This window comes from Aspergillus japonicus (assembly GCF_003184785.1).
Source record: "Aspergillus japonicus CBS 114.51 unplaced genomic scaffold BO86scaffold_33, whole genome shotgun sequence".
Lineage (NCBI taxonomy): Eukaryota > Fungi > Ascomycota > Eurotiomycetes > Eurotiales > Aspergillaceae > Aspergillus > Aspergillus japonicus.
The window spans coordinates 227,529-250,958 of record NW_020291670.1 but is presented as its reverse complement, the minus strand read 5'-3'; the positions used below and the strand labels follow the sequence as shown (position 1 = coordinate 250,958).

Genomic DNA, 23,430 nt, shown 5'->3' with positions numbered 1-23,430 from the left:
TGTTCTAGCTGCTACCTGTCGCATTCCTAATGCGGCGTTGGTGCACCCGAACCGAGCGTCTTACCAAACAATATCGGTGAACGAGTCTTCCTCCCTGAACCACATAGGTGCGCTATCTGAAGTGCCTGTTTCATCATCTAGCCGGTATATGAGAAGATAGCTAATGCGGCACTTGAGCTCAATGCAGGGAAATCAGAAGATCTCTTTCGCTACACATCAGGTCGATGGCTCGTTGACGAACAAGCCCAACAGCAGTTACGTTATGTAAAGTTCGATCTCGACGCTCTTTGTCGCCTAGCTGCAGCATGTTTTAGTGATGCAACGAAGTGCATTCGCGTCGTCAAGCTGGAGGGAAACTTTAACAAAGCTTTACTTCTCACTATGGATGATGGCAACGAGGCCGTAGCAAGGATTCCGTGCCCAAATGCCGGCCCACCATCAATGACCACGGCTTCGGAAGTTGCCACTTTGAAGTTTCGTATGTATTGTGTGCTCTCAGACTCGCCTCAGCGTGTGCTTACACTTTTTCTTTTCTAGTGCGGTCAAGGACGTCTATTCGGGTTCCGGAGGTTATCGCCTGGAGCTCTGACGCTGCTAATTCGGTTGGTGCCGAATTCATAATCATGGAAAGGATTAGGGGTATCGCCTTGTCAGAGACTTGGGAGGCAATGGACACGTTGGAGCGCTACAAAATTATCGATCAAGTTGTGCAAGTTGAGAAGGAGCTTGCCAATATCTCATTTCCAGCATACGGAAGTCTTTTTCTCCGTGACTCGTTACCTGCTACGTGTCGACAGTATCCACTCCCTCCGGAGCTTGATCCTGAAGAGCTATTTTGTATCGGGCCGTCTTGTAAACGAACATGGTGGCACGGCAATTGCGTTGATAAATTCCAATCAGTATCAAAAGATATTGGCCCGTGTAGGTATTCCTGCATCTGTGCTATATCGCTGCCATCTGACGAGCGGTACTGACATCTTGTAGGGATGCACTTTCCAGAATATGCGTCGTCGATTGTCCAGCGCGAGCTTGCTCATATTGCAAGTTTGGAGACCGAGGTGCAACGTCAACTACATCATTTTGACGAATCACAGTCGATCGATGAATATCGAAGCCTTCTGGAGAAATTGAACATGGTACTACCGATCTTGTCTCAAGAACCACGCGTGACAGGTGCCTCAGACCCTGTCTTATGGCACACAGACTTACATCTAGGAAATATCTTTGTTTCTCCTAATGAGCCCAGTGTCATTGAAGGGATTATCGATTGGCAGTTGTCTCAGATCTGTCCTTTGTTCATACAAGCTCGATTCCCCGAGTTTCTTAGACCACCAAAGGACTACATGTTTGGTCCCGTCTTACCCAGCTTACCAGATGGTTTCGACGGCCTTAGTCCCGAGCAAAGGGAACAGGCTATGAACAACAAGAAGTTGGCTTCGATGTCGAAATATTACGAGATGTCCAGCTTTGTACACAACCAGGGTGCTTACAATGCTATGAAACTTGACTCCAGGTTATGGCAGCCCTTCACCTACTGCCAGCTATTCTCCCACGGTAGCTTGGTGCCCCTGCGCCATTGCTTGATTCGCCTGTTCCAGGACTGGTCTTCACTGGAGCTCCCAGGCAACTGTCCCTTCCGGATATCAGATAACGAACGTCGCAGGCACGGTGAACAAAAATCGCAATATGAGGATAGGCTTTATCTGTGTGGTATCGTGAAGAACCATCTTCTCACCGATGATACCGGCTGGGTTCCAAATGACCGCTGGGAAGCGACCGAAAAGGCAAACAGGGAGCTGTACGACTTGTATATTGAAACCATGAGCGAGGAGATCACGCCCCAAGCAGCTGCGAAGAATTGGCCTTTTCCACCACCCACAGCTTGTTAGACTACAGGGGTAGTAGTTTGGCACGTAGGAAGAAATGACATAAGATCACGCAAGTCCGCGCCTGCTGTCGAGTTCGACGAACGAATTCTGGCTTGCATGTAATACCACAAGCTGCAACTGGATCGCCCTGCTGCTGTAGTTTCCCTCAATCCCTGCTATTTCCCTCAAAATACCTCTTCAACCAGGTGGGAGACTTATCCCAGCGTATATTGAAAAAGCACTAGCGGAAATCCCCGCATATTGAGTTTACAGCTGCACAATTGCAACATCGGCACATTACTGGAGTGTACATGCTAGTAAAAGTATACACAAGATATCCCACGTTAACCTCACATGCATAATGCAAATCATAATCCACATGTACGTAGTACATGCATACACTAAGCTACTCATGCACCTCACCCACATATACTAGCAGACTAAGACTTCCCGGGGGAGAACCCCCGGACCCCCCTTTCCTTCATCTTCCTGGCCCAACTCACCCTAAGTCCTACATTTAGACGATCCCGGGGGAGAACCCCCGGACCCCCCTTTTCTTCAGCTTCCTGGCCCACCTCAATATAAATCCTACAACTAAACATTCCCGGGGGAGAACCTCCGGACCCCCCTTTTCTTCAGCTTCCTGGCCCACCTCAATATAAATCCTACAACTAGACAATCCCGGGGGATAACCCCCGGACCCCCCTTCCTTTCAAATTCCCCGGCCCACCTCAACCTACATGAAAGGATAACCAGAATGAAAAAAGCAATAAATTCCCCTAAAACTACAGGATATCATAAATCATAACCCCTCTCCGTCCCCACAAAAAGAAGAGAGAACTAAGCCCGGCGCTCAATATCCGCCTCCGCGCCGCGCTGCCGCACCTTGCCGGTGTCGTGCACCTCCTTGGCGCGCTGCTCCTGCGCCTCGTCGCCCGTCACGGCGGCCGCGACCTTGCCGACGCTGCCCTCGACGCGGCCCTTGACGCCCTCGCCCCAGTCCTTCAGCTGGCCCTCGGCCTCCTGCTGCTTGCCGGCCGCGTTCTGCTCCTGGCCCGCGCGGCGCAGCGACTCGTTGCCCACCAGGTTGCCCAGCGACTCCTTGGCCGCGCCCACCGTCTGGTCCCAGCTGCCGTCCGTGCGCTTCGGGTGGTCCGTCGCCGTCGCCCCCGTCGCCGGGTCCGCCGTCACCGGCCCCAGCTTCGCCGTCGTGTGGCTCGCCTCGTTCTCCGCCTTGCCCTGCTGGTGCGTCGCTTCGCCTTGGTTCTGTTCTCTCTTAGTACTTCTTCTTGTTTTTGGGGAGGGGGTGCGAATGTAAGGGGTAGTGGGGGGGGTGTATGTACCTGAGTAGAGGCGTCGCCGGTCAAGGAGCCGATGGCGCGCTGGGCAGCGCCGGTGGCCTGGTCGAGGTAGGACTTGAGGGTGGAGGAGTTTTCGTTGGACATTTTGGTGGTTTGGTTTGACTTGTGTTCGTGAAATGAGATTGAAGTGGGTTTCTTGGGTGGAAGGTGGATGTAGTAGTAAAAGCTTGTGGTTTGTTTGGGTTGTGGTTGATGATGATGAGGACACAAGAGGTGGTGGTGGTGGTGATGTTTTTATAAGGCTTCATCTGGGGTAAAACACGCCCCCCCAAATGACGTCACCTCCCCAAGCCACCCCTTTCCCTTCCCCTCCATCGACGTCATTCCCCAGGAACCACTGAACCCTCTGACATCGGAAATGCACATCCATGACGTGGGACAATCAGGAATTACATAGTCTTGCAAGTTGGAAAAAGGCTTGTTTGTGGTTCATTCTGGGTCGATCGATCTATACAGGTGTACATACATACTGAGTATAATGCCAATTTGTGGATCCCCACACGACCATCACGCTCATGAGATACAAACATGAAATATGAGATAATGAGATAGATCGCTCAATGCTGGCTAAGACGGTAAAAACGAAAAGAAAGAAAAAAAAAAAAAAAGAAAAAAAAGGCACAACCAGGTAAAAACCCTACCAATGACATATCCCTCCCTCACTATCGTCCGCCGCCCACGTCCCCGACAAGCCCACCACCTGGAGATTCCCATCGTGGTTCTCGCCCACCTTGCTCAGCGCCGCAAAACTGGATTCCGACGGCCCGTTGCTCAGCAGGCGGCGCGCCCACGCGTCAATGGCTGGCTCGCCCGTCTCGTCCCGCGCCTGTTTCAGGAACGGAATCAACGCGGTGCCCCCCGTGCCCCGTAGCTTCTTCGGGTCCGCCTTGTCCCCATAGCGGGCGGTCGCCAGGTTCGTCGGCTGCGCCATCTGCTGCTGGGGCGGTCGCTTGGGGCTGGTGGCGCGCCGGCCCGGCCGGGCGTCGCGCGACTGGATGATGATGTACCGCGAGACGATCTGGATGTGCTTGTCGCGCATCACGCGCAGCATCGACAGACACGCATCGTACGCAATGCACAGCGCCTTGTCCGAGCGGCGCGCCTCCACGTACTCCCGGAGATTGGCGACCGCGCTCACATGCTCCAGAAAGCGGCGGTGGGCCGCGGGCATATACGAGCGCATCTCCTGGATGAAGCCGTGGCGGGGCGCCCCAACCACCCCCTCCTTCTGCTCGTCACTGGCGGTACCACCAGGACGAGTGGTCTCGCCCGTGGGACGGTGCTCGATCCCCAAGGCGATGTCGAAGAACTGGATCAGCGAGCTCTGCGCGTTGCTGCCCCCGCCGTACTGCCGGTACTCTGCTTCACCACGGCCAGTGTCGTACAGCAGCCCGTGGGGGAGCCCGGCGTCCGCCATATTCTTGCTGCCCGCCAGATATGGCCGGATGCGGTGGTAGAACACGTACGGGTCGCAGTGCTCATACATGCGCTCCAGCAGGGAGCCCACCTCGTCGATCACCTCGGCCAATCCTTGCAGACACTCGGTCACGACGAGGCTGTTGCCAGCCCGCGCGGCCGCGATGGCCTGTAGCACCAGCGGGATGGACGGCGCCCCACGAGCCTCGATCGCCACCGACACCAGGTAGAACCACTTCTCGTCGTAGGAGCCCGTGAAGGTGTTGATGCTGTCCAGGTTACGCAGGTCATCCACCGGTTCGTCGGGGAAGATCGGCTTGTAATTCCACAGGCACACGCCCGCATAGGTCGCGACTGGCGGCAGGCCCAGGTGATCACACACGTCGAACAGCGGCACCGTCAATTGGGGAGGGATTTTCTGCAGACCCACCACCATCGTTAGCTCAGGATGTATCACTTCGTAGGGGTTCCCGTGTCACCAACCTCGGCGGGCCTGCTTCCGCCCCAGACATAACCATGTAGCATGAACACCAGTACCACGTACGCCCTCCTCCACTCGCTGTCGTCTTGCAGATATGAAACAGATAGCATGGGCATATGATCCACCGCCTCTCGGATCCGTCGGCTGATCAGGAGGGCCTGGATGTTGGACACAATCCACTCCCATCGAGCATAGTATGGGTCGGGCAGCACGTCAATGGGGGGCTCGGGTGGTAGAAACCCATGGTCTGGCGATATGCCGTAGTCCGCCAGAGCTGGGATTGGGGGAAGCATAATGATACTGCAGTGGTGCCAAGAACCGCACCGGGAAAGGGATCAAGGTGAATGGAAAGAAGGACCACAGCAGCCAGACAAACGGCTTATTTTATTCGAAGCTGCTGCTGCTGCTCACGTGCAATATCTTGGTCAGGCTTGAGGACCTGCAAAGCAGAGCTGGCAGTCGTGTATCTGGAACCTGATGTACGAAAGGAGAAGAAGCTCCGAGATGGCTGTGCGAGTGCCAGTGCAAGTGTTCGCAGGGCGAATGTCGTGTGACAAGCGAGTTGGTCGAGTTCAGGCCAGATTCAAATGGATCAGGGATCAACCGCGGAGAGTCGGTCTGACTGGTGTCAGGATGCGTTGTATGAGAGCCAGGAAGTGGCAACGCAAAAGAAGAAGCAAGAAAACAAATCCGTGTCTATTCTACCATGACCAGGGGTGGAAAGGAGGGAAGAAAACAAGCATGGAAGACGGTTTGAGATTCGGATTTTCTTAGAATATAAATCTCGGTTGCCACGGAAGGCCACGGAGGGTGTGAAGGGGAGGGAATAGGAAAGAAGTTTACCAGGAACGAAAACAAGACACGCCTGGTCAACCCAAGTCAGCAAAATAGAGAAGAGAAAGGCAATGTGCCGGGAAGTTAAATGGTTGCAAACCGGGACCTCCTTCTAGAGACCGAATAACCGGGGGGGGGGGTTGAGGGGTGAATTAATCAGCGTGAAAATCCGGACAAAGACCGGCGATGAGCTGATTTCCAGCGGGAATTAAGCCGTGCGGACACGAGACAGGGGTAGTCATCATTTCATCCTGCTCGTTTTGAGTTGAGGTGAACATAGGGACGGTCAACTATTCCGTGGATGGGCAAGACAGACGGCCAGAGTTCAAGTGGGCCGGACCAGGAGGGACGGCTTCGACTTATAGAGAGGGAGGTCTGCCTGTTGAGCCTGTTGGAAGATCGATGGAGGTGTGGTAGTCATGGTCATGGTTGTGGTCAAGACCTGAAGCAGGGCGCTGGGGGGTGGAACTGGTTGCAAGAATGTATAGAGATGAGAATCTTTTGATCAAGCGACTGGTTCAGATGGTTGATACTGGGTGGATGAGATATAGTTCCCATGGGCAGAGCTGGCGGATGAAGCATGGAGTAAGTATGAAGCACCAACGGTGGCGTTGGGTGTGAGCGAAAGGGGTGTCCACCGGGGGAGAACTAGTCTGAGTGCTAGAGAATGAACCGGAGGGCGGCAAAGAGGGGGGCGAGTGCGAGATCGGGCGGTTAAGCGAGTCTTGGGGCGTGTTCGCTCCCACCCACGCCACCCCATTCCGGTCTGCGGTGAGGGACGAAGTCTGTGTGGAGTTCGACCCGACCTTACCTTATTGTCCGGAGTAACTTACAGTACGTACGTACTGTACCCATCTTGATGCAGTTCAATTCCCCGACCTCGGGGCTGAGTACATAGTATTATTCATTCCTCCGTTTTCAAGCATGCTTATCTCCTGATGCTGCTGTGAACTGTCTGTCTGTTGCAATCCCCTCAAGAAAAACAGAAAAATCTCCCATATCTCCTATCTTGCACTACATCACCACGCTTCCTGTTGGTGGTTGCTCTCCGCTGCAGCCTGCCCACGTGCCTCAACGCTGGAGCCGCATAACTACTCGCACTTTGCAGCTCACCATCATCATCATGATCCATACATCAAGCATGTCTCTCGGCTGATTTGCATGCTGCCATCCCGAAGGCCTTCGAAATTAACCGAAGTTACCATGGTAAACTCCACTTACATCAACTACACCTACAAATCGAACCAACCAACACATCTCAATCAGTCATTAAGATCCATTCTCTATACAATCTCACTCAGATCATCCCAGGCCTATAATGTTACACGCTATCCGAACGCCGTACCACCGCTGATATCGTGGATAAGAAAAAGCAAACAACCCAGTGAACATGTCCCGACCACATTCCAGTCATTCTGAGACGCAGAAGTGAAAAGAAAGTAAGGTTTTAGTGCTGGCTCCACTCAATAGTGCTCAGATCAATGCCCTCCTGCACCATCTCCCACAACGGGCTCAGCTCACGAAGGAAGGTAACCCGGTCCTGCACGGCCTTGAGCACGTAGTCAATCTCGCTGTCCGTCGTGAACCGGCCAATACCAAAGCGGATACTGCTGTGCGCGCTCTCGTCGCTGCTACCAAGCGCCCGCAGGACGTAGCTCGGCTCCAACGAGGCAGAAGTGCAAGCACTACCAGACGACAGGGCAATGTCCTTCAACGCCATCAGAAGGGACTCGCCCTCAATGTAGGCAAAAGAGATGTTGACACAGCCCGGGTAGTGACGAGTAGCATCTCCGTTGAGAGTAGTGTGTTCCATGCCGAGAAGTGCGTCGCTCAGACGCTTCGAGAGGCGAGTGATGTGCTTCGAGTCGTACTATACAGTCATGATGGTCAGCATACGCCTCTCACACAAGGTTAGATCGACACCAATCAGTGGCAGGCAACTCGGCTCATCACCCCTGCTATGTACATCATTGAGCCGCGGGAACATGCAAAAGCATGTAGCTACCCCCGCAATCACTCAGATGGTGATACAGTTAAAGCATATAATCATGGCCAACACGCCACAGAAAAATATTCAGGCAGCGCAAAACGGCAAAAGAGATAATGAACGTACCTCCATATCCTGGGCAGCAATGCGACTGGCCTCACCGAAACCGACGATCAAATGAGGAGCGAGGGTACCACTGCGCAAGCCTCTCTCCTGACCACCACCGGTGATCAGAGGCTCGAGACGAACCCTAGGTCTGCGGCGGACGTAGCACGCTCCAATACCCTTGGGGCCGTAAATCTTGTGGCCGGAGATGGACATCAAGTCAATGTTGAACTTGTTCACGTCCATGGGAATCTTGCCGACCGCCTGGGCGGCATCGGTGTGGAAAAAGATCTTCTTAGAACGGCAGAGCTTGCCAATCTCCTCCAATGGCTGGATCACACCAATCTCATTGTTGACAGCCATGATACTGACAAGGGCAGTGTCCGGGCGGATGGCGGCTTCGAGGTCCTCCATGCGAATCAGACCGTTATTCTGCACGGGCAGGTATGTAACGTCGAAGCCCTCATCCTGGAGATGGCGACAGCTGTCCAGAACACACTTGTGCTCAGTCTGGGTGGTGATGATGTGCTTCTTCTTTCCAGAGCGGCCGAAGAACCGAGCGACACCCTTGATGCTCATGTTGTTACTCTCAGTGGCACCGCTGGTGAAGATGATCTCCTTGGGGTCGGCTCCGATAAGCTTGGCGACGTGTTCACGGGCTTGCTCGACAGCTTTCTCGGATTCCCACCCGTAGGCGTGGGTTCTCGAGTGGGGGTTGCCGTAGATGCCAGTCAGGTAGGGCAGCATCGCATCAAGCACGCGGGGATCGGTCGGGGTTGTCGCTTGCATGTCAAGATAGACAGGTCGCGTTCCTTGATCCATAATCGTAGCCTGCTTCAAGATGCCCGCGGTCGGGCTCATCGCGGCATCTCCGGAGACGCTGGAGCTAGGTAGCTCCACCCGTCCGGGCTTGACGCCGGTCTGGTTGGCAAAAGTCTTCTGCTCCTGCTTGATAGCGGTATCGATCGTGACCTGGGCACTTCCAGCCTTGGTCTCGGTGACATAGGATCTCCGGGCCACAATGCCAGCGGTGGCGAGCGCCCGTTTGGGCAGGAAGGAGTTCAGGGAGCCATGCTGGAAGCGACGCGCATAGGCTCGGGATGCCTGTCTCAAGGCAGTAGGGGTCATGCTGGACATAATGCAATTAACTCTGCGACTGTACCATGAAAGGTTGGATGGACAGTGAGATGAAACAGATGCAGAATGACAGCAGCAGAAGGGGGGGGTGAGTTCGCTGGGTGAGGAAAAAGTTTGGATCCGGTTATATCATTAGTTGCCGAGCCCGCTAGCCCCGATCGGATTTGTCAGACTCATACTCCGGGCATTTCCCGTTTGAGCGGCGGTCTCGGTGTTTCGAGAGCCAGCCCAGCGGCATTGCGAGGTCGGAGAAAGGGTGATTAACTACTGATTAGATACGGAGAACTATTCGTAGGGCTAGAGCCTAGTGGAGAGGAGGGGTTGGAAGTGCATATCCTCCAGTTCGGAGGCTGATCGGGGATGGTCCGATTGTTCACTATGGAGTAACTACGGAGTACGAGTACGTACATATTGTGAGCCTTAGGCATTCAATTCCAGGCATAACATTCTTTTGTCATATGGATAATGGCAAGGGCAATGACGAACAATCAACAAAGCATCTTCGACCCCGGATTTAGCAGATGGTTTCCGTGCTGGTGGTTCCCCAGTTTCAAGGGGTACTGTACCTCATACCTCATACATAATAATTCAAGCTCAGACCCAAGGTCACGCACCTGTCGCAGACAGAAGCGGGCAGAAGATGAGAGATATTCTGGTGCCTAATGACATCCATGGGGGGAGGGGCATAGGCTGAAGGAAGGAATGAGTGTCCGAGACCCGGATTTGCGTTCGGCCCTACGCTTCGATCTCTTTGCCACAACCAGCTGCGATCGACTTACCCGTACATACTCTACATGGATTGTTGCCTTGAAGAAGAGCAAGAATTCAATATAAGGTCGACTCACTGAGAAATGCAGTCCATCTGCTATTAAATATGTTTAGGGATTTGATCACACTACTCCACTATTCCTTGAACCTCCCTCCATTCTTTGCTTCAGTTTCCGCACGCGCAGGCCTCAGCCACAGTTATGTCATAGCTCAGCCACGGTGCCCAGCCCGAGAGAAGCGCAGTCTAACCGTCACCGGCTCTCGAATTATTACCTTAAGTTACTTAGTCCAACTAGTGACGGTGCTGAACAAAAGGAACTCCTCCCCCCACTTCTTCCCTTTTCCACCACTCTGCTCTCCTGAAGACTCTCCGACCGTGTTAATTCCCTTAATTCCCCTGTTTACCATCTCCAGTCCAGTACTGAACGACCTCCACCCCTCCATTCTATCTAAACCGGCTCCTTCCGCGGGGTTGCGCTACCTGCGGCAAATCAGAGATGAGTTTGAAAGGCTTTCAGAAGAGCATTGTTCGCGCACCGCAACAGTTTAAGGCCCGGTTCAACATCGGTGAACACACTAAGGACCCGGTCTACCAGGATGCGGAGCGCAGATTTCAGGAACTCGAGAAGGAAACCAAAAAGCTGCACGATGAGTCGAAGAAGTATTTCGACGCCATCAATGGTATGACCGCATTCTCAATTTTCGGCTCCATCCCCCTCCCGTTCCCTTCCCCCCCTACCCCTCACCCTCCAGTTGCTGACCGAACTTGGCAGGCATGCTGAACCACCAGATCGGCTTTTCCAAGGCGATGACGGAATTATACAAACCTATCTCCGGCCGTGCGTCAGACCCCAGTTCCTACACTATTGAAGGCAACCCGGAAGGAATCAGGGCGTGTGAGGAATACGAGGCAATCGTGCGCGACTTGCAGGAGTCCCTCGTCCCCGAGCTGGAGATGATTGAGACCCGCGTCATCAGTCCTGCGGAGCAATTATTGGAAGTGATTAAGGTCATTCGCAAGGTGGCTGTGAAACGGGACCACAAGAAGCTGGACTACGATCGTCACAACAACTCGCTCAAGAAACTGCAGGACAAGAAGGACAAGTCGCTCAAGGATGAGAAGGCTCTCTACAAGGCCGAAAACGACGTGGAGCAGGCCACGCAGGAATACAACTACTACAACGACCTGCTCAAGGAAGAGCTGCCCAAACTCTTTGCGCTCGAAGCCGAGTTCATCCGCCCGCTCTTCCAATCCTTCTACTACATGCAGCTGAACGTCTTTTACACCCTCCACGAACGAATGCAGAGTATCAACATCGGCTACTTCAACCTGCAGCTGGACATCGAGGAGGCATTCGAGGCGAAGCGCGGTGACGTCAAGGAGCAGGCGGAGGCGCTCACGATTGTGCACTTCAAGGCCACGGGAGGACGCCGGCCAGGGTCCAAGTTTGGACCCAAGGACAAGCTGTCCCAGGAGAACAAGGGTGGCTACCCATCACGAAACAAGGACCCCGATGTGGTCGAGAACCCACCACCCCCATACACAGCGGGCGCGGCCGGCGGCAGTTACACGGCTGCGGCCAAGAGCAAGCCCGCCCCGCCGCCCCCGAAGCCCAAGCCCGCCCAGTTTAGCGCGCCCGTTGAGACGGTCACCGCTCTCTACGATTACGAGGCGCAGGCGCACGGGGACCTCAGCTTTTCTGCAGGCGAGGTCATCGAGATTATCCACCGAACCGACAACCAGAACGAATGGTGGACTGGACGTGTCAGCGGTAGGGAGGGGCAATTTCCAGGTAAGATACAATGCGCCGGCCAAACTCAAATCCGCTTTCAAGCAAGCAGTCACTAACAATTTTCTCAGCAAACTACGTTCAACTCAACTAGCATAACTATATAATATTTTTGCGAATCATCACATTTGCCCGGTGCTTTTTGCTTTGGACTATCTGGAGTTCGAGGGAGCCACCATTGCTATATCACCTTGAGCTGAAGTCGGAAATCATCGGTTGTTTGCCTTTGATGCCTTCCACTTCTTTTCTTCTTTTTTTTTCGTTTCCTTTATCTTGCTTATCTTTGCTATAGAGCATTTTGCATGATAATGACCGTTCGCTGTATATACTTTGGAATCTCACGATCTGAGGATCAACCTTGCCATCAACTTTTACGAGGTAGCCAATTCTCAGCTTCCGGGGCGTGATACTCGCTCGTATTGACAAAATCATGTTATAGTTAGAGCCGTGTAGTCAGCAGAACCTGCGGACTAGTGCGCGGCCGCCGTGAGCAACATTCCGCAACCGCTCTTGATAAGTCGGACTTCGGCGTCCAAGGAGAAGAGTCAACGACGCCTGTCAGCCCCAGCATGGTCTCCCAGGGCCCCTGGCCGGGATAAATCCGATATACGCTTGGAGGGGTATCCATGAACAACCCCCGACCCGTGCCTGTGCCCGCAACCCCGTTATCTCCTCTTTTCTCCGCGGCCAATCGAGATTCGCGATTCGGTGCGGGATTGCTCATCTCGAGACGGAAGGATCCAGCTCTTCGTGAGGATGCGAGAGTATGACCTGTCGTGCCGAACTCGTGTTTTGCCTGCGGCATTTATGGGGTGGGGGAAACGCTCGGGGTGTTTTACTTGTCAACGTGAGTGGTTGACTCCAGGGGAAATTAGTGGCATGGTAGGTATGACTTGACCAAGTGCTTTGAAACTTTTCGAGGATGGCGCAATACGTTCTGCTGCTGGGAACCTCGGGATGTTGCTTAGTTCTGGGGTACGTGGGCATGAGCCTAGATCATACTCGGTAGATATCGTCCCTGTCCGTTTCGGAGTCCTTGCGGGTGCTCTCATTTGACTCTACAACTAATATTCGGGGTCTAATGCACCACTTCTAGCGGGTCGATGGGCTGTCTAATCGCTACTGTAACATGTCTGTGTTTGGACTTTGGTAAGTCTTGGACTGTGCACATCGCAGGATGGATGATGCATGCTGATATTCACTGACCAGGCGGGGTGGTGGATCTGGCTCATATATAGTCGGCTCCTGCTGGGGTCACCTGCATGCTATACAACTCGAACTGTACTGCACCCATGGTTCATTGGGTAGTGAAAGTCCCTCCCTCCCGCCATCGTGCCAAGAAGCCGTTCCTTATCGCCCTCCATCGTCTACCGCAGAACAGACAAACAAAGACCAAAAAGTAATGACAAGAGTGGGATTCGAACCCACGCCATCAAACGATGATCAGGAAGCTTTGTAGAAGCTGTGTGCTAAGGTAACCTTAACCTGACGCCTTAGACCAACTCGGCCATCTTGCCTGTTTGTTGAAATGGATCTGGAAAGATGGTTACATAATTCAGTGATAGCAGCTGACTGACGATACAATTAGATAGAGCAGGGACTTCGAGTGTGACCCTAAGCGAATTGGGGCCCATACAATTACTCTAAACGCAGGATGTGCTGGACAAGAGAGCTAGATATAGTACTGACAATCGCATTGAATGAAGATAGCCCCTTCCACAAGTCCCGCTTGCGAATTTGGGTTCGGAGTGAACAGCACAGAACTAAGTATATATTCTGACCAAGCTTGTCACCGCGGCCAAACCTGAACCAAACCTCTCGACACACTCAACACCCAAAATCCAGAGAGAGAAACCCACCTAACAAAGCCCCTCATAGCACCACCACCGTCCTCCCGAGCTTCTCCCTCCCAGCACTCAATCCAACATATCCTCAACTGCTCCCGCCCCCCCCACCCCCACAACTCATCCACTCCGCACATACGCCGGCACAGTCGTCAAATTCAAACCCGCCAGCACATTCGTCCCGTTCCTCACCAGCACCCCGCGCAGGGTATTCTCCACCAGCTTCCCGAGCGGCACCTGCGCCGTCATGGTGAGGTTCCGCATGACCTCGGTGTAGTACGGCACCTGCACGCCCTCGTAGGTGACGTCCGTGCCGACGGTCGTCAGATCCAGGTACCCGCGCTTGATCGCGTCGCGCTGGTCCCGGAGCACGCGGCCCAGATTGGCGATCACCTTACCCAGGTCGAACACCCCGCGCACCGGGGTGGAGTGGTTGCCCGGCGTGAGGGTGAGGTTGTCGAGGGTGACGTTGCCTACGAGGAGGGTGTTGCTGTAGAGGTTTAGGGTTGTGGTTCCCTGTTTCTCCCGTCATGGGGGGGTATGGCTTAGTAGGGTGGGAAGGCGGGGAGGTTAAGATGGTAAGGGGACAGGGGGGCCTGGAGGGGGTGAACGCACAATCTCTAATGTCATGGCGGATGGGTTGGGGAGGGTTGCGTTGGCGAGGAGGTTTGTTCCGTCGTCGCGGGCGGAGAGGAGGAGTTGCGGATCGGAGATGGAGAAGCCCTCGAAGGAGTTGAGGGCTATATCATCCCGGTCATGAGTGGTTAGTTTGTTATTTCTATTGCATGCCGTAGCATGAACAAGGGGCGACATACTGGTTTGGTGGATGTCCTTGTTCATGGTGACGTGGGACTTCAACTTGCCGATATACGCGGTCGTGGAGCCCCTGACCGAGAGAGGGGCGTGGGACTCGAAAACCACGCTGCGGACGTACTCGGTCCACTCGGTCACGTTTAACGGAGTCAAGGTGCTGTTGGTTGCCAGGGTGGTGTTGCCGTAGATGCGGGCCGATGGGAGGTAGGCCTTGCCCCAGGTGTTGTTCGCGGGTCGGTCGCGGTTGAAGAGGTCCATGGTGATGGGGTCGATGCGCACGGGGATCTTGAGAGGGAGGTTGAGGGCTGAGTCGATCCGGAGCATCATCGAGTCCGGGCGTGGCTGGAGCACGTCGGCGTGGACCAGCACCAGCGTGGACCCGTCAACCACTCGCTGCGCGATGGCAGGGAGGATGACGAGGAAGCTGTTGCTCAGGCAGTCAGCTGGTGCGTTTCTTCTAAATCCTTCTAAAGACACATTCGGGGTTGTCCGTACAAAATAGGCAGAAAGATGGCGAGAAAGATGATACTTCCAACGACATAACAGCACCAGAATCTCCTCCAATGGCGACGCAGTCTCTGTCCCCGCGTGCGCTTGCCCGGCTCGAGCGAAATGCTCTTTGTCTTTTCAAGGTGCTCGTTATCAACACCCTCCGAGGGCAAAGGTCCCCGATGGGTGCCCAAGGCATATTTGGCGTCCTCGGAGTTGAGGCTAGAAGGGTTTGTGGCCATGGCCAGGGCCGTGGGTGGAAGATGTTGGTGAATGAGAAGCCCTTCATCTGGCAAGGAGCCAGATGGCTAAGCTCCTACACTAAGTATCATTGCTGTGAAGAGCCAAATGTGGAGGTTGCACGGATGGTTCCAGTGCTACACCCAGTGTGATTGCATGGACCCTGACCCTGTCGATCAGCCGGAGATACTGTGGAACCCATTGGAGACGAGGAGGTTTGGAATCCATGCGGATGGTGGGCGGGTAAGACGATCAGCCCCGATATTCGGCGTCCTGGACGGATTAGGGCAACGCTCACTTTTGCGACGAAACGAGGATCTACTGGGTGGCAACTTTTGGGGAGTTCATCAGAGATGCAACTGCAATTGATCGTTCGAACAACGGCTTTTGAGATTGATCAATGTTCTTCAATGAAACACCAGTTTCATCACTCCACACTGTAGTGCACGCTATACCCAACATCGCACTTGTCCTACAGCTAAAGCGCCAAGCTAGTTAACCCTCAACCTCCATATCAATCATGTATCGCGTCTTCCCTGAGGATACTCCCCTCCCACCGAGTCCGCCGCCACCCCGAAGACCCAGCACAGCAACTACCATCAACATGAACGAGAAAAGCATTTTCGAGCACATCTTCGCTGTTCCCTCAACAGCTAGCAGCAGCAGCAGCAGCAGCAGCGGCAGCGGCACCGCCATCAGCACCACCTCCACCAACCTCCATAATCCCACAACCATAACAGACATCACCGACATAACCACCCACCTGCACAACCTCTCCAACCTCGAGATCCTCCCTCAGATCCTCCGCGAGGGGATCCTCTTCGCCGGCGCCGGCGCCGCCCTCCTCCTCCAAGCCGCCTACCCAGGTATCAGATCCGTCTTCCCAATCACCGAACACGAACCCAGCAACAGCCTCGCCGACCGCCTCACCCAAACCCTCCACAGCACCCTCCAGCAAATCGCCATCCTCGTCTTCGGGACGTCACACGAAAAAGCAACCCTGCTCACCCAACTCCACCCTCCCACCACCACCTCCACCACCTCATCCCCGACCCTGAAAAACCCACCCCCCAAAACAACCAGCCCGCAAACCCTCCTCTGGCTAACCGCCACCCTCTACACAACAGCCACAGACCTTTACCAACGCACCTACGGCCCCGTCGACTACCGCGCCGCCGAGCGCGCCTACACGGAGTTCACGCTGGTGGTGCAGGCCCTCACGCTGGGGGAGCTGTGGCCGGCCACCCGCCGGGAATTCTGGGCCTACTGGGACGGGCAGATGGCGCGGTTGGCGGTGACGGCGGATGCGCACCAGGTGGCGCGGGCGGTCCTGCACCAGAGCACCCTCGTGGCAGACCGGTGTCCCCGGTGGATGGCGGGGGTGATGAAGCCGGTGTTCCGGGGGGTGACGATCGAGTTGCTCCCGCCACTGGTGCGGGACGCGTACGGGCTGAGGTCGTCGGCGCGGACGAGGGGGTGGTATCGGGGGCTGATGGCGGGGTTCGGCGGCGCGGTGTATCCTGCATTGCCGGGGTGGGTGCGGGGGTATCCTTTACGGGCTTGCTTGGGGGAGCGGAGGGGCGGGAGGGAGGGGGGAGGGGTTGTGGGGTGAGGTGAGAGGGTGTATCCTTTTCAGGGCAAGGCAGGGAGGGGAATGGGGAAGGGGGAGGAGTTTTGTGGCTTAGATGATTTGAATCTATTGGAGAGTGAACGGTGGTCCGGAAATCTGATAGGGGCGGCGTTAGATGTGCGGGTGTCTTTTGGATTATCATGCTTTCTTGGATTTCAACTGGGGTATAGCTTTACCTAAAAGGATATTTCTTTGGCCTCTTTGCGTACTATCTCCCACCCATCCTTTGGAATGCATACAGTATATCGAGGGCGCCTTCATCTAGCAGTAGTGAGAACCGTTCACTTGACGACGAGCAATCCATCTACTCAGCAGACATATCAAGACCAGATACAGTAGTGTCTTGCCTCGCCTGACCCCCTCCGTAATACCCCCAATCCCCCCGCGAGAACGAAACCGCGCGTATGCTCAATAGAGACCATAAAACAAGATCCATATCCATTAAAAACTATAGTTAGACCAGCTATCTATACCAAGGGCCCCTCCCCCCTACCTCCGTTTCCCCGCAAAACCAAATCACGTACTCCCAATCAACGCATTCATAATCTTCCCCACATCCGAAACCAGCTATAACGCCCAATCAGCCCGATCCCCTCCCATCTACCTAGGTACCCAACACCTGATTCCAGAGAAGAAGGGGCAAACTCACCGGATTCGCCATGTCGATCAGCTGCGTCGTCTCGTTCACGAACCCCGGCGTCAGCAGGCGGTCCGCGTTGTCGATGATGCGCTGCAGCTTGTCGATGCTCGCCCCGGACAGCAGCCGCTGCAGGTTCTGCGGCGTGTCGCCCCCGAGCAGCACCGCGCCGCCGCTGACGATCGTCTCGAGCTTGTCGACCGTCTCCGGGCTGAGGAGCTCGGTGGCGCCGTGGAAGATGGTGGGGAGCTCGGAGAGGAGGCCGCTGGAGGCGGGGGCGCGGGGGGCGATGGGGTTGGGCGGTGATGGGTCGGTTGTGGTTGTGATTGTGGTTGCGAGGGCGAAGGGGGTGAAGAGGAGGGCGAGGAGGTAGGTTTTTAGGGGCATGGTGGTGCGGCTGCGGCTGGGTTTGGACTTGGTATTGGATTTGGAGGAGGAGGAGAAGGAGAAGGAGGAGGAGAAGGTGCTGGTTCGTTTGGGCATTTTCGGTAGCTTAAGAGCTTTATACAAGGGAAGGGTAATGGTATATGAAAGAGAGCAGAAGGGGGAGGATTTCTCTGTAGGGGGCATGAAAAGGGTTTATAGATCTGAATTGATGAGGAGGGTGGTCCCTGGGTGGAGGGGTGATTGATGCAAAGTTTAATTCATAGATAGGGTGATGGGTTCAAAACCACTGTTTCATGTTTGAGCTTCCAATGCACTGGGCATTCCGAGGCTGATGGATCAATGTATCCATATCCATGTGAATTGACTACTTGCAGGGCACGCGAACCAGACTTTGGTATTGTGGGCACCCTCAGGGACAAATTCCTCTGTGCTCGGTCTCCCGCACCCTGGGGCTATCGACCCGGTCGATCGCTCCGGGAGCTCTGGCAAAATCGAAGAAAATGGTGGTTTGAGGGATGATCGAACAGTGCGGTACTACGGAGTACATTTCCTTGGATGTTTATCAAGATGACCAGTCATGGCACCTCTGCGGCAACCAGGGTCATTCTGACGGTGGATGTGTTTCGTCCTTCGGAGAATGGCTCAATGGGGTAGTTCCTGGTTCGACTGCAACCCTTGTACGGAATATTCTGGGAGGAAGACATGACTGGTAGCAAGGTGGGAAATGCCCGTTTTTGAGTCTTCGGGTTGACGTTGGTGGGTGTTTCAGGTTGAATCGATTATGAGGAATTGCTTATCGGAGTCTAGTGGGATCAACGCTCAGGGCGAAGTTTAAATAAATTAAGGTATGGCAGCCGATGCGCGGTTTCTGGCCCACCCGAGTTTGTTGAGTGCTTTATTTGATTCTTGATGCCGTGAAATTCGATATTGATACAATTTGAGCTTTGATAGGGTTCGTGACACACAGTGCCTTTATGGGCATATGAATTGGTCACGTTCTGGTTCTGGGTGTATTTCTTGTATTAGTAGCCTGGCTTTGGATCTGGTAATTGCAGATGTGTTTGGAAGATTAGAATCCAATTTATCTCATGTCATACATACATTAACGTATAGTCTAGGAATGGCCATATACCAGTGTTATTACCTAAAGACAGATGAAGTAAGAGTATCGGACCTGTTCCACATCCAAGTAAAGTTGGAAAGCCGCATGAACTCCTATTCATGATCAATCGTACAACTCAACCGGCTCAAGATGATCAAATTGCGGTTTCCATTCGTAGTTATGCTGTATGTTCTCATGGATTGGTTCGAGCACATGGCCGCCATATCTTCTTGGACATCATGAACGCGACTCGAAACTCTATTTACAGTACCTGATCAACAAGCTCAAAAATGGGTCTAGCCAGGCAAAACATGCTCATACGGTTTGAATTACTCATGATTCAGTTGATTCAGAGAAGACAGACTGGCTCATTATATGCCCTTCGGTCTGCTACGCTTCCTGGTGCGATACCAATAGCAATAAGAATCGGAAATATAGCAACCTACCCTGCTCCTGTGTCAACAAAACCTACCACCTCCAGACAACCCAGCCAAAAATCCACACACACGCACACACAGAAAAAGAAAGAAAGAGAAGATACACAGCACTACAATGAAGTTCCATCTCAGCCCCATTTTGCTTCTCGCAGCACCCGCCTTCTGCAACCCCGAGCCCACCCCAACCGAGTCGATATCACTGTATCTTCCCTCTCCCGCTTCCATGCAGCCATGATCTATGCTCAAAAACGCTGATTCAGATAGAGCACCGTCCAAAACCATCCCAACTCCCAACGCAGACCCCAACCTCAACCTCAATCTCAATCTGAATCTCAACCTCAAGCGCTCCCTCGCAACCATCGCCCCGCCTCCCCACTCGATCATCACCCAGATCCCGCCCAGCGCCCTCGCCGAGCTGCTCATCCCCTCGCGCCGCAGCGCGCTGGCCAGTGACTTCAGCAAGGGCGCCACACCGGCTTGGTACGGGGCGCTTCCGACGGACGTGAAGCGGTATATCTCCTATGTCAAGGCGGAGATTGCCAAAGACGGGGAGACCAGGGGGTCTGGGTCAGTGGTGGCTGGAGAGGAGGGGGTGCGGGAACTGGAGGTGAAGAAGGGCGAGGACGGTGTCACGTCGGGGACGAAGACTAATGGTGGTGGGGGTGGGTTGAAGGGGCGGGTGGGGGAGTCGGTGGGGTTGATGGTTGTGGTGTTGCTTGGGTTGGGGGTCTGGGGCGGTTGGGTTTAGGTGGTGGTTGGGCTTGGATTTCGAGGTATGTGTGCTCGGAGGGATTGTGTTTTTGTAGTTATATATTGTTGTATCTCATGGCGATGACGGTTGTGGGATGGTTTTTGGCACGCCCTCGAGGATTGTGAGTTGAGTATGTGTCTGAACATTGCTTTGATATCTAATCTGCGTTGACTCACAAGTGGTGTGGAATCGATCAGGGATTCTCTGGTAGGAAAGCCTGACGGGCCCAATGCTAGACATCTTGCTGTAAATTCCGGCTCTTGGTCGGTGACCAACAAGTCATGTCGATAATGCAATGCTTTTCAAGTGTGTTTAATGTTTCGACAAGATCCTTACCTGCTTGGTGTTATGTGTTACTGCTACGAATGCTGTTGTGTTAGAAAGCCTGAGGGAAGGGTGAATCACCCCCTCGGATACTCCAATAACTTATATTGATATACTTGTTACTCTTCCTAGATGTCCCCTCGGCGCTGATACTCTGCAGAAGTTGGAGGGGTGGTAGACCCTGGCATTTACCTTCACTTTGTGCTAGAAAGTACGAAGGCAAGAGGTGATTGTGTGAAGAACCCCGTGGCAACATACCTTTGAAGAAAGACAACCACAATCACAAGACGGAAGTAGCTAGCAGAACAGAGGAAACTGCCATTGATGTCTCAAGTGGATAAGTGCACTGAACCGCCCTTCGACCACACCCTCTCTCCTTGTCCACCTCCCGGACTTTGCAGTACATTCTTTTTGCAGGCAAGTAGCAATCGACTATCGAATCTATATCCTATTCACAATGGTTCCGGGTTCCTTGCTGGATTACGATACCCTCCACCATATCGCCAAGCCTGACATCCCCTATGCTAAAATTGGCTCTTACTTCACCGTCCGCGAGCACTTTCCGCCCCCGCCCCAGGATACGCCCAACATCCGTTTGTCTGGAGTCGAGCAGGAGCGACGAATGACCACGGACATTCTGACCCGGTGTATCGACAACAATCCTGTTTCTGGTGAGATGGGCACGCGGCAACTCACTCTCCGGACCCTTAATGTGCTTCAGGTCCGCGATGGCTCGACTTCGCAGGTGGCACTGGTTAAAATCATTAAGGGTCATCTCGCCAACGTGCAGGCGGTCGCCAAGTTCTATGATCCGCTGTACTATAACCACCAGAAAGCTATGGTTGATCCATTCCGCTGTGTCGAGGACGAATATACCCGGGAGACAGCAGCTTACCAACACCTGCATAAGCATGGTCTGAGTGACTATATCCCCCAGTTCTGCGGATCCTATTCGCTTGACATACCAGTTCCCAATAGGGGCATTCGCCAAGTGCGTCTGATCCTCGTGGAGTTCATGTCGGGATCACCGATGAGCCGTCTTCGTCCCGGCCGAATCGCCGTGGAGACCCGACAACACATCTTGGAGCAGATCGTTAGAGCCGAGTCCAAATTCTACGCCGTCGGCCTGCGACACAAGGATATCTACAGACGCAACATCATGGTCGAGGATACCATAACTGACGTTCCAACCTGCCGACCGTACATCACTATAATTGACTTTGGACGAGCGTATATCAATCACCCCACTCGCGAATCTCGCTGGTCGCATGAGGACCGCCTCCTCCCAATTTACATCACTCCTATCATCCGCTGGTATCGCGGCTCTGTGTCAAAGCAGAACGATTTCATTGACTGGTGTGATTGGGACTGGAAGGACTGGCTGCGCAAAACATTCGCCAAGGACGACCATCAACCATATCACTCTACAGATGGCCAAAAGTGTCCCCGGCGATGTTCGTGGGCATAAGTGCTTCGGCGACATATTTGGTGCTCGGTTTCAGTCATGAGCTTATTTACCTGCCTTCCTTATTTTGAGCCATATAGTGTCGGTGCTGAATGGTGCTAGTCATCCTATCTTTATCTGGAAACGCCTTTGATGTTGAAGATAGAACTACCTTCGACCTTCACATGTCCTCTCCTTTCTCCATCTACACTGTGGTGACGCATAGCTTTCCCTGATCCCTTGCCGTTCACTTCAACTTCTTCCCCTGTCTTGCTACCTTCTTGGAAACTGCTGACAAGCACTTGAACTCCATAGCTCATATAGAAACTAGCTAATTTCAGAACCTCGTTTCTCCTTGCGCCTCCCTCAGACAGTTTAGACTTCCCCAAAAGTGTCAATTGTCCGCACTCTCAATTGCACACCACGAAATGATAAGACGGAGGGAGCTCTGAGTACAGCAGGACCTGATCAATCCCAGAACACGACCGGCGACCCACCTTTTTTTCCCGCGGAGTTAGTTGCAGACGAAGGATTCTCATCCCGAGTTGCAACCTTCCCGAACAGCTTTGTTTTGGGGCCACGCACAAGGCCAATCAGTATTGAGGCACAAAAAGGCAAGGATGGCCTCTAAGGAGGCTTACCAAAGAGGTAAAAAGAGATGGTCCCAGAGGGGCTCGAACCCTCGACTTTAACGTTATTAGCGTTACGCTCTAACCAACTGAGCTATGGGACCCAGTTGATATTTGAGGCCAATATTTGAAAAATATAATGCAAATGCTCACAGTTAGCTGTGTGGTTGATTGTGTCCAGCTATCAACCGCTCTACACCCGTTGTCGTCCGCCAGGATTGTTCCCGCGGGTTTGAGACCAGCTCTTCTCGGACAGCGGCATTGCGGTCCATGGTTGAACCCCAACCTACGAGACAGCGAATCAATCTCCCTCCGCGGGCATCCGCTGGCCAGATTGGCCCACACACGTGGAAAGGTAAATGCAATCCAGCATTTGGAGAACCTCGCCCAGACCGTCTGGATCCTTTGGAAAGATGACGAGCAAAGGTCCGATGCAAGGGTCCAGTCCGCATGTTTGGCTTCCGGACTTCCGACCATCGCGTGCTGGGGCCGAATGGACCAATGTGCGCGCGATTGCAAGCTACACCTTCGAGGGTCAGGCTGACCGCGGCATGACCAGCTGCCGCGGACAGAGGGGCCGGGAGTGGGCTTTTGAGCACACCCCCGCATTGCAGGGATATAAGAATCCGATGCTTAAGTGCTCCGGCGGATATTCTATTGGGCTACGCGTGTCAGAAAGAGTGGACAGTAGCAAGGCTGACTGACGCAATCGAATCGAGTTCTAGGTCTAGCCACGAGCTTGTTGGGGTTTGGGGGGTTGAGAGGGGTGGGAAGAACAGAAAAGAAAGAAAGAGGAGAGGGGCCAAGATAAGTGCTTACGCTTCGCTCTTTCTTACCCTGAAGGATGCAGAAGCCGTCGGTGCACCTTATATACCTTGCAGCTCCAGGCATGGAACTGGTACCTGTTTCAGACCAGTCGCGCCGCTATTACGAGCGGGGTTGATGCCTGCCCCTAT

The 23,430-nt window shown here is 53.8% G+C and overlaps 10 protein-coding genes and 2 non-coding genes across 12 annotated transcripts; 5 read left to right on the top strand and 7 right to left on the bottom strand.

Moving 5' to 3' along the window:
- Positions 1-381: 381 nt before the first annotated feature.
- On the top strand, positions 382-1,889 carry BO86DRAFT_400716 (phosphotransferase family protein; the record flags this gene model as incomplete). The annotated part of the gene is made up of 3 exons (XM_025673721.1): positions 382-478; positions 538-921; positions 985-1,889. The coding sequence occupies 3 exons, from the start codon at positions 382-384 to the stop codon at positions 1,887-1,889; spliced, it is 1,386 nt and encodes a 461-aa protein (XP_025526536.1).
- Positions 1,890-2,636: 747 nt separating this feature from the next.
- On the bottom strand, positions 2,637-3,517 carry BO86DRAFT_341223 (putative mismatched base pair and cruciform DNA recognition protein). Its single transcript, XM_025669069.1, has 2 exons — positions 3,212-3,517; positions 2,637-3,134 (listed from the first exon to the last, which is right to left on the bottom strand). The coding sequence occupies exons 1-2, from the start codon at positions 3,311-3,313 to the stop codon at positions 2,709-2,711; spliced, it is 528 nt and encodes a 175-aa protein (XP_025526535.1). The 5' UTR covers positions 3,314-3,517; the 3' UTR covers positions 2,637-2,708.
- A 349-nt stretch (positions 3,518-3,866) lies between these two features.
- Positions 3,867-5,419, bottom strand: BO86DRAFT_315826 (indoleamine 2,3-dioxygenase; the record flags this gene model as incomplete). The annotated part of the gene is made up of 2 exons (XM_025668106.1): positions 3,867-5,063; positions 5,129-5,419. 2 exons carry the CDS (start codon positions 5,417-5,419, stop codon positions 3,867-3,869), a joined length of 1,488 nt encoding a protein of 495 aa, XP_025526534.1.
- Positions 5,420-7,216: 1,797 nt separating this feature from the next.
- Positions 7,217-9,355, bottom strand: BO86DRAFT_390226 (IscS subfamily cysteine desulfurase). The gene is made up of 2 exons (XM_025672333.1): positions 8,074-9,355; positions 7,217-7,830 (listed from the first exon to the last, which is right to left on the bottom strand). The coding sequence occupies exons 1-2, from the start codon at positions 9,178-9,180 to the stop codon at positions 7,408-7,410; spliced, it is 1,530 nt and encodes a 509-aa protein (XP_025526533.1). The 5' UTR covers positions 9,181-9,355; the 3' UTR covers positions 7,217-7,407.
- Positions 9,356-9,995: 640 nt separating this feature from the next.
- On the top strand, positions 9,996-11,923 carry BO86DRAFT_364634 (amphiphysin). The gene is made up of 2 exons (XM_025670014.1): positions 9,996-10,638; positions 10,731-11,923. Exons 1-2 carry the CDS (start codon positions 10,455-10,457, stop codon positions 11,804-11,806), a joined length of 1,260 nt encoding a protein of 419 aa, XP_025526532.1. The 5' UTR covers positions 9,996-10,454; the 3' UTR covers positions 11,807-11,923.
- A 1,227-nt stretch (positions 11,924-13,150) lies between these two features.
- Positions 13,151-13,264, bottom strand: BO86DRAFT_t176. Its single transcript has one exon. It is a non-coding gene; the product is annotated as a tRNA-Leu (tRNA).
- Positions 13,265-13,612: 348 nt separating this feature from the next.
- Positions 13,613-15,135, bottom strand: BO86DRAFT_433035 (DUF3712 domain-containing protein; the record flags this gene model as incomplete). Its single annotated transcript, XM_025675817.1, has 4 exons — positions 13,613-14,107; positions 14,207-14,331; positions 14,407-14,828; positions 14,900-15,135. 4 exons carry the CDS (start codon positions 15,133-15,135, stop codon positions 13,712-13,714), a joined length of 1,179 nt encoding a protein of 392 aa, XP_025526531.1. The 3' UTR covers positions 13,613-13,711.
- A 602-nt stretch (positions 15,136-15,737) lies between these two features.
- BO86DRAFT_419933 (oxygenase MpaB family protein) lies at positions 15,738-16,745 on the top strand (the record flags this gene model as incomplete). The annotated part of the gene is made up of 1 exon (XM_025675164.1): positions 15,738-16,745. One exon carries the CDS (start codon positions 15,738-15,740, stop codon positions 16,743-16,745), a length of 1,008 nt encoding a protein of 335 aa, XP_025526530.1.
- Positions 16,746-17,285: 540 nt separating this feature from the next.
- On the bottom strand, positions 17,286-17,700 carry BO86DRAFT_291863 (uncharacterized protein; the record flags this gene model as incomplete). The annotated part of the gene is made up of 2 exons (XM_025667387.1): positions 17,286-17,330; positions 17,413-17,700. Coding segments are annotated over 2 exons (333 nt in total), but the record flags the coding sequence as incomplete, so codon positions are not given.
- Positions 17,701-19,672: 1,972 nt separating this feature from the next.
- Positions 19,673-19,876, top strand: BO86DRAFT_295884 (uncharacterized protein; the record flags this gene model as incomplete). The annotated part of the gene is made up of 1 exon (XM_025667411.1): positions 19,673-19,876. A coding segment is annotated over one exon (204 nt), but the record flags the coding sequence as incomplete, so codon positions are not given.
- A 1,024-nt stretch (positions 19,877-20,900) lies between these two features.
- Positions 20,901-21,800, top strand: BO86DRAFT_277390 (uncharacterized protein; the record flags this gene model as incomplete). Its single annotated transcript, XM_025667283.1, has 1 exon — positions 20,901-21,800. A coding segment is annotated over one exon (900 nt), but the record flags the coding sequence as incomplete, so codon positions are not given.
- Positions 21,801-22,504: 704 nt separating this feature from the next.
- BO86DRAFT_t175 lies at positions 22,505-22,578 on the bottom strand. Its single transcript has one exon. It is a non-coding gene; the product is annotated as a tRNA-Ile (tRNA).
- Between the last annotated feature and the right edge of the window lie 852 nt (positions 22,579-23,430).

Coding starts and splice junctions, on each gene's coding strand:
- BO86DRAFT_341223 (XM_025669069.1), bottom strand. CDS start 3,313: ATGTCCAACGAAAACTCCTCCACCCTCAAGTCCTACCTCGACCAGGCC. Junction 3,135..3,211: donor CCGGCGACGCCTCTACTCAG/GTACATACACCC, acceptor AAGAGAGAACAG/AACCAAGGCGAAGCGACGCA.
- BO86DRAFT_364634 (XM_025670014.1), top strand. CDS start 10,455: ATGAGTTTGAAAGGCTTTCAGAAGAGCATTGTTCGCGCACCGCAACAG. Junction 10,639..10,730: donor GTATTTCGACGCCATCAATG/GTATGACCGCAT, acceptor CGAACTTGGCAG/GCATGCTGAACCACCAGATC.
- BO86DRAFT_390226 (XM_025672333.1), bottom strand. CDS start 9,180: ATGACCCCTACTGCCTTGAGACAGGCATCCCGAGCCTATGCGCGTCGC. Junction 7,831..8,073: donor TTGCTGCCCAGGATATGGAG/GTACGTTCATTA, acceptor ATGACTGTATAG/TACGACTCGAAGCACATCAC.